Here is a 12,019-nt window from a genome sequence, read left to right on the forward strand (position 1 = left end):
GTTGTTGTCATCAATCAAGTTCAATTGGCATGGCTTACTTGGTTAAAAAATGGTACGGCTTTGGAATTAATGTATCCTAATACCGCTAATACCGCTAATCAATATTAGAGCTGTCCCGCCCCTAGTGCCCATATCAATTTTATAAATTACACATTTTATGATCTTTTTCTACAAGAGAAATACATAAACCTGTATAACTGGCCACCCGGTCATGACTCTGGGTGAGAAAAAAGAAAGAAAGCCAAATGCGCGGGTTGTCAGATGGATGAGAATCAAAAAAAATCGAGAAAGAATCAGGCGAAACACACACCACGTGCTTATTTGTGACATTTCTCGACGTCAAAATGCTGTCAGAGAGCGCGGTTGCACTTATCGTCACACTTTTCAACCGTCACACTTTCATACTGTGCAGTTCGATTTAGTGGGAACTGTGCAATAGAATTTCTTTCAGTATTCAGTCCAGTCCATATGTTAAAGATGGCTCTACGTCAAAGATAAAGTTCGTCAATCGTATTCCTCTCATCGCACTCTACATACCTAGCCCGCCATATCTCTTGGATCTGCAGTTCTTAAGGCATCTGGTTTACTACTTATTAAAACATTTTATTGACTTTAAGTTGATGTTTCAACTTATTTTTTTTTCTTTCCTTTCCTTTGCATCAAAAAAGTCACAAACATCAACAAAACAAAGCACGGATAAAATCTAAAATTGAATAAATAATTAAAAATGCACGGAAAAATAATGTGGTAGGTGAAACGTAAACATGTTGCAGTTATCGAACGTCTACTGTACGCGCTTTTCAAGTGTTGGTCAAGAAAAGTTTACTATGTTTACAAACTTTTTGCTGTCAAAATGGGGTTCAACGCACAATTGATTGATGCACCAAGCGGTAAGAAGAAGAGTTTTGACATCCAAGCGGTGTGCCGTTTACATCCATCGACCAATCAGCGACGAGGATCTAATCGACGGCACACCGCTTGGATGTCAAAACTTCTTCTTCTTTTCGCTTGGTGCATCAATCAATGGGGGTCAGAGATGTTGGCTCGCTTTTTTACTGTGGGGTAGTACTCGGATGACAAGTGGCTGTCATAAATAAGTTTGTGCTTTAACTGCAATGCTTTTTAACTGTAAGCACAAACCCATTTAAATAAGTTTGTGCTGTAAGTCCGGTAAAGTGCAACAGTTTTGCAGTTATCGCACCGCTATCCGTCAAATTTATGTCAGAGCAGACGACAGCTGCATAGCGACACACTTTCGAATCCATATTAGATCACTTTCAGATCAACTGACAAGTCGTTGGCGTCTGTCAGTCGTTGCAGTTAACGAATTTCATTCAGTTGATGAAACGTAAACATGTTGCAGTTATCGAACGTCTACTGTACTTTTTCCTCAGTGCAAAATGAAACCAATCTAAAAAGTGCATTGTCGCTAGCTGTCATCGAATGCAGTTCTCCAAGCGGCTGCTACAATTGCATTGTTTGTAAATATTACGACTGGTTTGCCTTATTTTGCCCGATTCGCCAAAAAATTCGATTTTCACCCTCTAAAACACCACCAATAATCCGTGCGAGTGATGGAAACCGTTGCGGAACAGCGGACCGCTAACAAGGAACCAAAACCCCGACCGGAGGTGGAGCAGCTTCGTTTCTACGTGGAAAACTTCGAACGCCTCTGTCGGCTGTGCTTGACCAACGAGTGTCTGGTCAATGTCTATTCGAACGTTCAGGGCCGGAATGTGTTTTACGTGCGGAATTTCGTTAAGGAGGCCTTCCGGCTGCTAGAGCAAACGGTATGTTTGACCGTTTAATGGTATTTTGTCTAAATCTCAAGTAACAAGTTATTTTTTATTCAGATCAACAAAAAGGATCGACTGCCAAATTTCATATGTGAAAAATGTGAACGAAATCTGAACATAATTCACAACTTCAAGAAGAAATGTGACCAGTCCAGACGAATCCTGGAGAAGGTTCGAGACAAAACCATTGTGCCGGAGGATTTGCTGAAGATTGAGCAAGGGCATGTGTACGAGGATAAACTCGGTGATAAGGCTGTTACTCGGAACTGCAATAAGACAAAACACAAGAGCGACTCGAATGCTGCAGAGATACTGAAGAAGGTACATTATTATATACATCTCACAATAACATTAATCTGCTTGACTGTCTGAATTGATCTCCTTTTGTTTAAGCTGCCACAAGGCCTCAACGTCGAAAAAGTAAGAGAAGCTGATCGATATACAGTACCCCCAAGTATTGTCTCAGCGGAACTTGAGGAGAGTACGTTGAAGATTGAACCGGTAGACATTAAGCCTGAAGTACTCGGTTTGGAATTACCATTCCCGGAGACAGATCTCACCGTAGAAGTAGAATTAAATGATCTTGAATCCATAGTCTCACCCACAGCAGAGCGTGACGAAGAAGAAGAAGCAAGCGAAGACGATAATGAGGATGGCGCTGAACAGTATCTAGAAGGTGGAGACTCGGACAGCGATTGGAAGCCAGAGGATTCAGTAGCAATTGCAGCCATTGTAAAGCAGGAATTTTCCAATGAATCCAAGCGGAAATTTTCCTCCAAACGGGGACGGAGAACAAAAGTACAGATTTCGAGAGCAGATCGCTCCCGGAGGCGACAGGAGAAAACCATCTGCCCGGTTTGCGGAGCGTTGGTCAACAACATGAAAAGCCACATGGTGATCCACGAGGAAGTGCGACCGCATCAGTGCGAACAGTGTCCGAAGAACTTCACTTCGCGCAATAAGCTGCAGTCGCACATCAACAGCGTGCACCTGAGGAAGCGTGACTTCAAGTGCGAAGTTTGCGGAAAGGCCTTCCTGGAGAAGAACAATCTCAAGGGGCACCAGCGAATCCACAAGGGCGACCGGAAGTACAAGTGCGATCTTTGTCCGAAGTCGTTCCTGTTTGCGGGCACGCTGCGGTGCCATCAGTTGACCCACACTCAGGATAAGAAGCACGAATGTCAGGTAATAAATTTTCATTCTGATATTGCTTTTTTTGATGTGAGAGAATACAATAGTGACTCTTTATCGACTGCTTCCAGGTGTGCGGGAAAATGTTCCTGATGCGAACCACACTGAACAAGCATCTGTACGTGCACAGTAACGAGCGGCCGTACAAGTGCGATATGTGCGACAAAGCGTTCCGGACATCCACGCACAAAATTGTCCACATGCGGACGCATACCGGTGAGCGGCCCCTTCAGTGTAGGATCTGCGGCCTCGGATTCGCTCATCACAAGGCACGCAGTGTCCACTTGAAGACGAAGCACGCTGAAGAGCTGGTGGCCATGGACATGCTCGACGAGAGGGGGCATCTTAAGTTTTAAGCGAGAAGGTAAGCTAATAACGATTTATAGCTGTGCATGAATATAAACGTTGTGAGTAGCTGACAAGAGAGCGTAAATGTTCCGAACTTTCCTGAAAACTCTTGTCCAATTTTATCATCCACCATAGGATAACCAATGTAATTTAGCCTTCCATATATTTTGGCCCCCCTTGATCGCATTTCTAAGATTTTCTCAGATTTAACGACCATATGATAAAAATTATACAGTTTGTATTAAGGAGGATTCAAAATGCATTCGGTTTGTCCAAACAAGTAAAATCATAATCAGTTATTTTCATATAACTTTTAGCTAGGTAAACAACCATATGGATATTTTTGACGATAAGCATTTGTGAACATGATAAACAGTATACGTTCGAGAGACGAACCAGCTAAGCAGGGCCAGATTTAGAAATGTGGGGGCCCGGGGCCACAGAGTTGTGGGGGCCCTTTATATAGACGATATATTTTTGCCCATATAACGTGGAAAATATCTAAAAAATATGAATCATTCTTAATAAGGACTGTTCAATTTATAAAACGGACAACTTGCTTGTACGGTATCTTTTTTATTTTTCAATAAAATCATTATCAGTTTTATGAATAACTTTCTATAGCTATTCTCAAATGTAGGAAAAATATAACATTAAGCAAAATGTTCTTTATTGTGTTACTGAAGCGGTTTTCGTAAAACATCAATAAAAACCCATTTCTCAAAATTCGACATAATTTTCCACATACTAAACATGCATATTTTCATGAAGTTTTTAATGTATTGGAATCTTATACCATTCTACTAAAGGTAAAGCTCATTAGTTGGTTAGTAATAATGCACCAAGCAGCCTCCAGCTTGATATAGTGAGTTGTCTTGTTTACAAAGAAATTATTAAAAAATATTTATTTAAGTCCTGTGATGCAATAGCACAACGGATTCGGCTGAAAATTTGTCCAGAGTAGTAGAATATTGCTTTCTGAATGATGCAGAAGAAAAAAAAATACTTTAATTGCATTCTTTAGCAAAGCTAAAATCTATAAAATGGTCATAGTAAAAAATTGCATAATTTTTGCTCCATTGATGCAGATTTTCGACTCTAGCGAATCTTGTTATTATTTATTTTCAATAAAGTTGGTCCTATTTTATTGTACACCTTATTTAATATCAATCGGATTTAATTTTTTTTATTTCCAACATCATTGTTATGTAAAATTTGCATTAGGTTGCATTGTTATTTGGAAGAACCTTCAAAGAACGAAACTGTTTTGATTACTGTGCCTGTAATGGCACACAGTAACCAAATCAGCAATGCTATTAAGGAGCTGTTTTCTGCATTTGAAGCCACATTAGTCCTTCTTTCTACTGGATGCTTCAAAAAATTATTTATTGAATATTTTCATGCACTTTTTGCTATACAATTGAATTTTAATCAAAAAATCGAATTTCACTTGAGACTTTAATATTTCAACAACTAATTTTCCAATTGAGTTTAAACTTCCACAGAATGTTTGTTACTCATGCTGCTGTAGCATGGCACATACTTTTCTGATATTAAAAACGATATACCATATGTGAACAGTAATTTTATATGTATTTTCAATTTTCAGCAATCGTAAAATTCACCTTATTTAACACCTGGCCAATTTTCTATGAAATAAAACTATTTTTATTCGATTCAAAAAATCATTACTATAATGAAAGATTATGTACTGAACAACGAAGCAAGGGTGGGTAAATTTGAACTACGCGTCTTTTTTTTATAGCCTTGTAAATTTGTCTGTTTTATAAATTGAACAGTCCATATTATGTTAATGTTTTTGTGGAAAAAATTTAATTTAGAATAACAAGCAGATCTAGACAAAATGTTGATGTTTGCTAAATTTACTGAATGCATAACAAGTTTGAAATTCTAGCATGAAATCAAAAATGTTTTTCAAGAATGTATTTACGGCTTTGGATCTCAGATATAGTAGAAATTTATGCAAGAGTTCATGAAGAAACTGCTAGAAGAATTTAAAGCAAAAAATTGAATAAAAATTGTAGCACAATCGGTAGTGTCGTTTTTGCGAAATACAAAGAGAATTTCTTGTGGATTCCTGCTACAGCCTCTGAAAAAATGACTGGTCCATCACCATAAAAATGAACACTTAACAAAAAATCGTTCCAACGAGACATTCATGGGAGATATTGGCGACCTTTCAGAAGAATTTTTCATAAAACTTCGAAATCATAGAGAAAACTCTAAGAGAAAATGTTGAAGCAATTTCATTACAAATTTATGATGGGATTTCGGACTTCATTTCCTATTAAACTTCTTGAAAATCTTTAGCGGGAAACAAGGGCAATTTTTTAACCAATTTCCCCACAAATTTCTACTAAATTTCTCAAGGAATCTAGGGATTTTCTCAGGAGTTCGCCGTGGATTCATCCTTATTTCGTTAAGCAAAATTCTCAACTCAAAAATTCGAACTGATATTCTTTAAAATAATCTGCTTTCAATTCATGCTAGATTTCCTCTAAAAAGATGTGTCAACAGTTTTGGTATTCTCCGATTCGTCAGCTGTCTAATTGAAATCAAACTCAAGAGTTCCAAAAATACTTCTAAATTTCGGGAAAACCCTTAAATTCTTCCAAGAACTTCATAAACATTCTTTAAAATGTTTTCTAAAGCTTTAGACAGAAAATAAAAAAAAACAACAAACTTTTTGACAAGGCAATTTATATGTAGAGTTTTGGAGGACCTGTAGAACTCAGTCGAAGATTTTCTTCAGGATTTCGGGTAATTTTTCATAAGCAATTGGGTTTTTAATTATTAAGAATAATGTGTTGATTTTTGGATTTTATACGAAAGAGCACCTTTTTCTGAGCCACTATGATTTTTTTCGAACTTTATTTTGATACCTAAAATCAATTACAAAAAGATTTTCTGAAATCACGTTTTGACAGCTGAGCAACTGCTTGACAGCTCCACTCAGTACAAAATGCGACGAGGGGTGATTCGACAAATCGCTCCCATACAAACTTCAAACTGATTTTTAAATAGGTTCCCGGGCACGGAAATTCATGAAAATTTGAATTTCGGCTCAGTTTGGTATGCAGATTATCTCAACACCGCTAAAGAAGCCAAATACACAAAAACATAAATGTTAATTTTGTATGGAGGCAAAATTTAAAATTTCATAAATAGCTGGAAAAATATTTGCAGTCTTTCTCAAAGGAATCACGACATATCACATACATTTTTCCAGTAGACAGTCATTTGAAATTCTTTTGACAAAAATCAAAAATGTTACACTACTTTTTTTCTCGCTTCACATTTTTTCCGAGAAGTGAAATTTTGTGGGGGCCCCTAAAATGTGGGGGCCCGGGGCCCTGGCCCCCCTGGCCCCCCCCTAAATCCGGCACTGCAGCTAAGGGCTGAAAGTCTCTTAAATAAAGACAAATCAATCAATCAGTATACGATCGATAACTGCATGGATGTCAAGTGAGTTGACAAGAAGCGTCCATTGCTCTGTTCCTCACAAGTTCCTATCTCATGCTTCCACGAGTCAATCGATGACAATATTTTTAAATTTTAAATTTAAATTTTATATTTTAAAGAGCGTAAACTAAGAGTTGTGTTCCTAGCTGGTAGTGCAGCCTGGACACCGTCGTCCTTCTGATTTCAGCTTGGTTGAGGATGTATATCACGAGCGTCTGTTCACCAAGGATGTGCGGCTCAAAAACTGTCTGTTCTGGTATCCAGCGAGGAAAAATCCCTGGAGGAGTTCCTGGAAAAAACCCTGGAGAAAGACATGGAAGAATTCTTGAACGAATTCCTGGAGAAAGGCCTGAAGGAATTTCTGAGGGAATTCCTAGGGGAATGTCTTGAGGAATTTCTGAAGGAATCTCTGGAGAAATCCTTGGAGGAAATACTGGAGGAAGAAATCCCTGGGGGAATGCCTGAAGGAATGCCTAGAGGAATTCCTTGAGAAATATAAGGACTGTTCATTTTATAAAGAGGACACCTTATTTGTGTGATATCTATTTTATTTTTCAATAAAATCATTATCAGTTTTTTGCATAAATTTCCATAGGTATTCTACAGTGTAGGAAAAATATAACATTATACAAATTGTCCTTAGTTATGGAACTGAAGTGGTGTTTGTTAAAGCTCAATAAACCCCAATTTCTCAAAATTCTACACCACTTTCCACATACATAACTTTAAAATTTTTATGAACTTTTCAATGTGTTGGGATCTAATACCATTCTCCTAAAGGTAGAGCGTAATAGTTGGTCAGTAATAATGCACCAAGCATTACACAACTTGATATAGTGAGTTGCCTTGTTATCAATGAAAATGATAAAAAAATACTTATTTAAGTCCAGTGATGCAATAACACTATGGATTCAGTTAAAAATTTGTCCAGTACAGAAGGGAATCGCATTCTAAATGATACTGAAGAAAAATATGCTTTAAAGTACGTTCTTCATCATAAATTTAATCCTTCATGATGGCCATAGTGAAAAATTGCATACTTTTTGCTCCATAAATGCAAGTTTTCGATTCTAGAGAAGCTTATTATTGTTTATTTTCAGCAAGGCTTGACCCTATGTGATTATATACCTTATTTGAACATAACTACATGTTAAGTTCTATTTTCGCCATCATTGTTAAGTTGTATTTGCAAAAGGTTACATCGTTATTTAGAAGAACCTTCAAAGAATGAAGCTGTTTTACCTCCGGTAACTTCCATGAAGCACAGTAACCGAGCCAACAATGCTATCAAGAAGCGGTTTTCTGCATTTGAAATTGCATTATTAGTACTTTCGACTAGATCCATTGAAAACATTCAAAATTTTATTTTTTCATACATTTTTGTTAAACAAATAAATTTTGTTCTGAAAATCGAGTCCAACTTGTAACTTTATTATCTCAACAACTAATATTCCGATTAGGTTTATATTTTGCCAGAATATGTATCACTCATGCTGCTGCAGTGTGGCAAACACTTTTATGAAATTTAAAACGATGTTTTACAGTAATTTTGTTTTTATCTTTAGTTTTTGGGAATCGAAAAATTGACCTCTCCTAACACTTTTCCGCATTTCTATGAAGTTCAATAATTTTAACCCAACTCAATTATGGTTATTATCTGCTAATATAATGTACTGAACAACTAACCAAGGCTGCTCAAATTTGAACTACGCGTTTTTTTTTTACAGCCTTGCAAAGTTGTCCTCTTTATAAAATGAACAGTCCTTATGGACAAATTTCTGGAGCAATTCCTGTAGGAATACCTAGAGGCTTCCCGGGAGGAATAGATTTCTGAAAAAAATCCCTGGAAGAATTCCAGGAGGAATTCCTAGTGGAATTCTTGCCGGTATCCCTGGATGAATGCTTGGATAAATTCTTGAAGGACTTGCTGGAAAAATTACTGTAGAAATTCCTGAAGGAATCCCTGAAGCAACTCCTGGAGGAATCTCTGAAAGCACAACTAGAGGAACCCCTAGCGAAATTCCTTGAGAAATTCCTTTCCTGAGAATATCCCTGGAGAAATCCTGGAAAATCCCGAGAGGAAATTCTGAAAGAATCACTGAAGGAATTCCTAGAATAATCCCTGGAATTCCCGGAAAAATCCATGGAGGAATTCTTAAACGAGTTCCTGGAGAAATGCCTGAAGGAATTTCTGAGGGAATTCCTAGGGAAAAATTTCTGAAGTAATCTCTGGAGATTCCTACAGAAATCCCTTGAGAAACATCTGGACAAATCTCTGGAACAATTCCTGGCGGAATCCTTGGAGGAACTCCTGGAGAAATTCCTGGAGGAATCCCCATAGGCGTCCCGGGAGGAATCCCGGGAGGAAATTCTGAAGCAATATCTGGAGGATTTCTTGATTTTTTCCTAAAGGAATTCCTGGAGTAATCCCTGGAGAAATAGCTGGATGAAATTCTTGGGTCAATCCCTGAAAGAATTCCTGGAGGAATCTCCAATTGAATTCTCGAAGGAATTCCAGGAGGAATCCCCAGAGGATTTCTGGTAGGAATCTCTGGATAAATTTCTGAAAAAAAATCCCTGGATGAATTCCTGGAGGAATTCCTATTGGATTCTTGCAGGAATCCCTGGACGAATGCTTGGAATTCTTGGAGGACTTGCTTGAGGAATTACTGTAGCAACTCCTGGAGGAATCTCTGGAAGCATATCTGGAGAAACCCCTTGGCGAAATTCCTTGATAAATTCCTGGGATATCCCTGGAGGAATCCCTGACACAATTCCTGGAAGAATCTCTGACGGAATTTCAGAAGGAATGCCTGGAGGAGTTACCAGAGAAATACCTGAAGAAATTCCTGGAGAAACGCCTGATTAAATTTTTGAATAATTTCCTGGAGGAACTTCTAGAGGAATCCCTGAAGGAGAAATTTTTAGATGAATTTCTGGAGGGATCCCTGGAGAAATATCTGGATAAACGCCTGGAGCAATTACTGGCGGAATCTATGTAAGACTTCCTGGAGGAATCCTTGGAAGGAACTTTTGGAGAAATTCCTGGAGGAATCCCTGAAGGAGTTTCTGAAGGAATATCTGAAGGATCTGAAGGAGCCTGCAGGAATCTCTGGAGAACTATTTGGATGAATTCCTAGAGCAATTCGTAAAAGAATTCCTGGAGAAATTTCTGAAGAAATCCCTTAAGTATTGAGAATTTCCTAGAAGAATTTGAAGATATCTCTGGAAGAATCCCTGGATAAAATTTTAGAAAAGATCCTGAGATGAAATTCTTAAAGAATCACTGAAAGAATTCCTAGAACAATCCCTGGAATTCCCGGAAAAATCTTGAAATACCTTAAGGAATTTCTGTGGGAATTCGTAGGGGAATGTCTTGAGAAATTTTTGAAGTAATCTCTGGAGAAATCCTTGGGGGAAATGCTGGAGGAATTCCGGTAGGAATCCCTGGAGGAATGCCTGAAGGAATTCCTAGAGAAATCCCTTGAGAAATGTTGGAAACCACTAAACTGATCAGCAGTCTCTCCCTATACTGCTCGCTCACCGAAGGCAACGAGTCTGTCTTTCGGTTGATGCACAAAGCAGTCAATTAGATTTAGAAGTTTTGTAACCGCCGTGCTGTAAACGTGTCGCGTCTATTATGTAGTATTTTAAGTGTAAATAAAGTCTACGTTTTAATGTGTTCTTGTTTACTCCTGGGAGTTTAAATACACGACGATGTGTCACGGCCACCCCAAACTCCATGACGTAACAAGAAATATCTGGACAAATCTCTGGAGCAATTCCTGGCGGAATCCCTGGAGGAACTCCTGGAGAAATTCCTGGAGGAATCCCTAGAGGCATCCCGGGAGGAAATTATGAAGTAACATCTGGAGGATTTCTTGATTTTTCCTGAAGGAATTCCTAGAGGAATCTCTGGAGAAAGACCTGGATGAAATTTTTGGGTCAGTCCCTGAAAGAGTTCCTGGAGTAATCTTCCTAGTGGAATTCTTGCCGGAATCCCTGGATGAATGCTTGGATAAATTCTTGGATGACTTGCTGGAGGAATTGCTGTAGAAATTCCTGGAGGAATACCTAAAGCAACCCCTGGAGAAATCTCTAGAAGCATAACTGGAGAAACTCCTGGCGAAATTTTTTGATAAATTCCTGGGGATATCCCTGGAGGAATCCCTGACACAATTTCTAGAAAAATCTCTGGCGAAATTTCAGAAGGAATGCCTGGCAGAAATAGCAGAGAAATGCCTGAAGAAATTCCTGATAGAATGCCTGATTATATCCCTGAAGAATTTCCTGGAGAAACTCCTAGAGGAATCCCTGAAAGAGAAATATTTAGATGAATTTCTGGGGGAACCCCTGGAGAAATATCTGGACAAACTCCTGAAACAAATCCTGGTGGAATCCATGTAAACATTCCTGGAGGAATCCCTGAAGAAGTTTCTGAAGGAATTCCTGGAGCCTGAAGATCTCTGGAGCACTACCTGAATGAATTCCTGGAGCAATTCGTGAAAGAATTCCTGGGAAAATCTCTGATTGAATTCCCGAAGGAATTCCGGAAGAAACTTCTGAAGAAATCCCTTGTGTATTGAGAATTTCCTAGTTGGATGTTTAGAAGTATCCCTGGAAGAATCCCTGGCTATATTCTTGAAGAAAATCTTGGGGGAATCTCTGAAGGAATTCCTGACATAATTTCTGGAAGAATTTCTGGCGGAATTCCTGTAGGAACGCTTGGAGGAATTACCGGAGAAAATCCTGGAGGAATGCCTGAAGGAATTCCTGGAGGAATTCTTGAAACAATTCCTGGAGGAATCCTTGAAGGAATTCCTGGATAAAGTCCAGGAGGAACTCCTGGACGAACTTCTGTAGGAATTCCTAGAGAATCCCTGAAGCAATTCCTGAAAGTATCTCCAGAGGAATCCCTGGAGGTATGTCTGGAGGGATTAATGGAGAAATTCTTGACGGAATGCCTGGCGGAATGCTAGCACAATTTCCTGGAGGGACTCTTGGAGGAATCCTAGGAGGGATCGCTAGGGGAATCCCTGGAGGAGAAATTCTTGGATGAATTTGAGGAGGAATCGCTGAAGGAGTTCCTGCAGGAATACCAGGAAAAATCCTGGAGAAATCTTTAGAGGAGTTCTTGACACAATTTTTGAAGGCATGCATGGAGGATTATCTGGTGAAATTCCTGGAGGATTTGCTATAGG

At 38.7% G+C, this 12,019-nt stretch overlaps 1 protein-coding gene across 1 annotated transcript; it reads left to right on the forward strand.

Annotated features, from left to right (window-relative positions):
• Positions 1 to 1,463: 1,463 nt before the first annotated feature.
• LOC134290057 (zinc finger and SCAN domain-containing protein 31-like) lies at positions 1,464 to 3,409 on the forward strand. The gene is made up of 4 exons (XM_062857031.1): positions 1,464 to 1,790; positions 1,854 to 2,117; positions 2,190 to 2,981; positions 3,059 to 3,409. The coding sequence occupies exons 1-4, from the start codon at positions 1,575 to 1,577 to the stop codon at positions 3,341 to 3,343; spliced, it is 1,557 nt and encodes a 518-aa protein (XP_062713015.1). The 5' UTR covers positions 1,464 to 1,574; the 3' UTR covers positions 3,344 to 3,409.
• The last annotated feature ends 8,610 nt before the right edge of the window (positions 3,410 to 12,019 follow it).

The sequence above is a fragment of the Aedes albopictus genome, chromosome 3 (assembly GCF_035046485.1).
Source record: "Aedes albopictus strain Foshan chromosome 3, AalbF5, whole genome shotgun sequence".
Taxonomy (NCBI): Eukaryota; Metazoa; Arthropoda; class Insecta; order Diptera; family Culicidae; genus Aedes; species Aedes albopictus.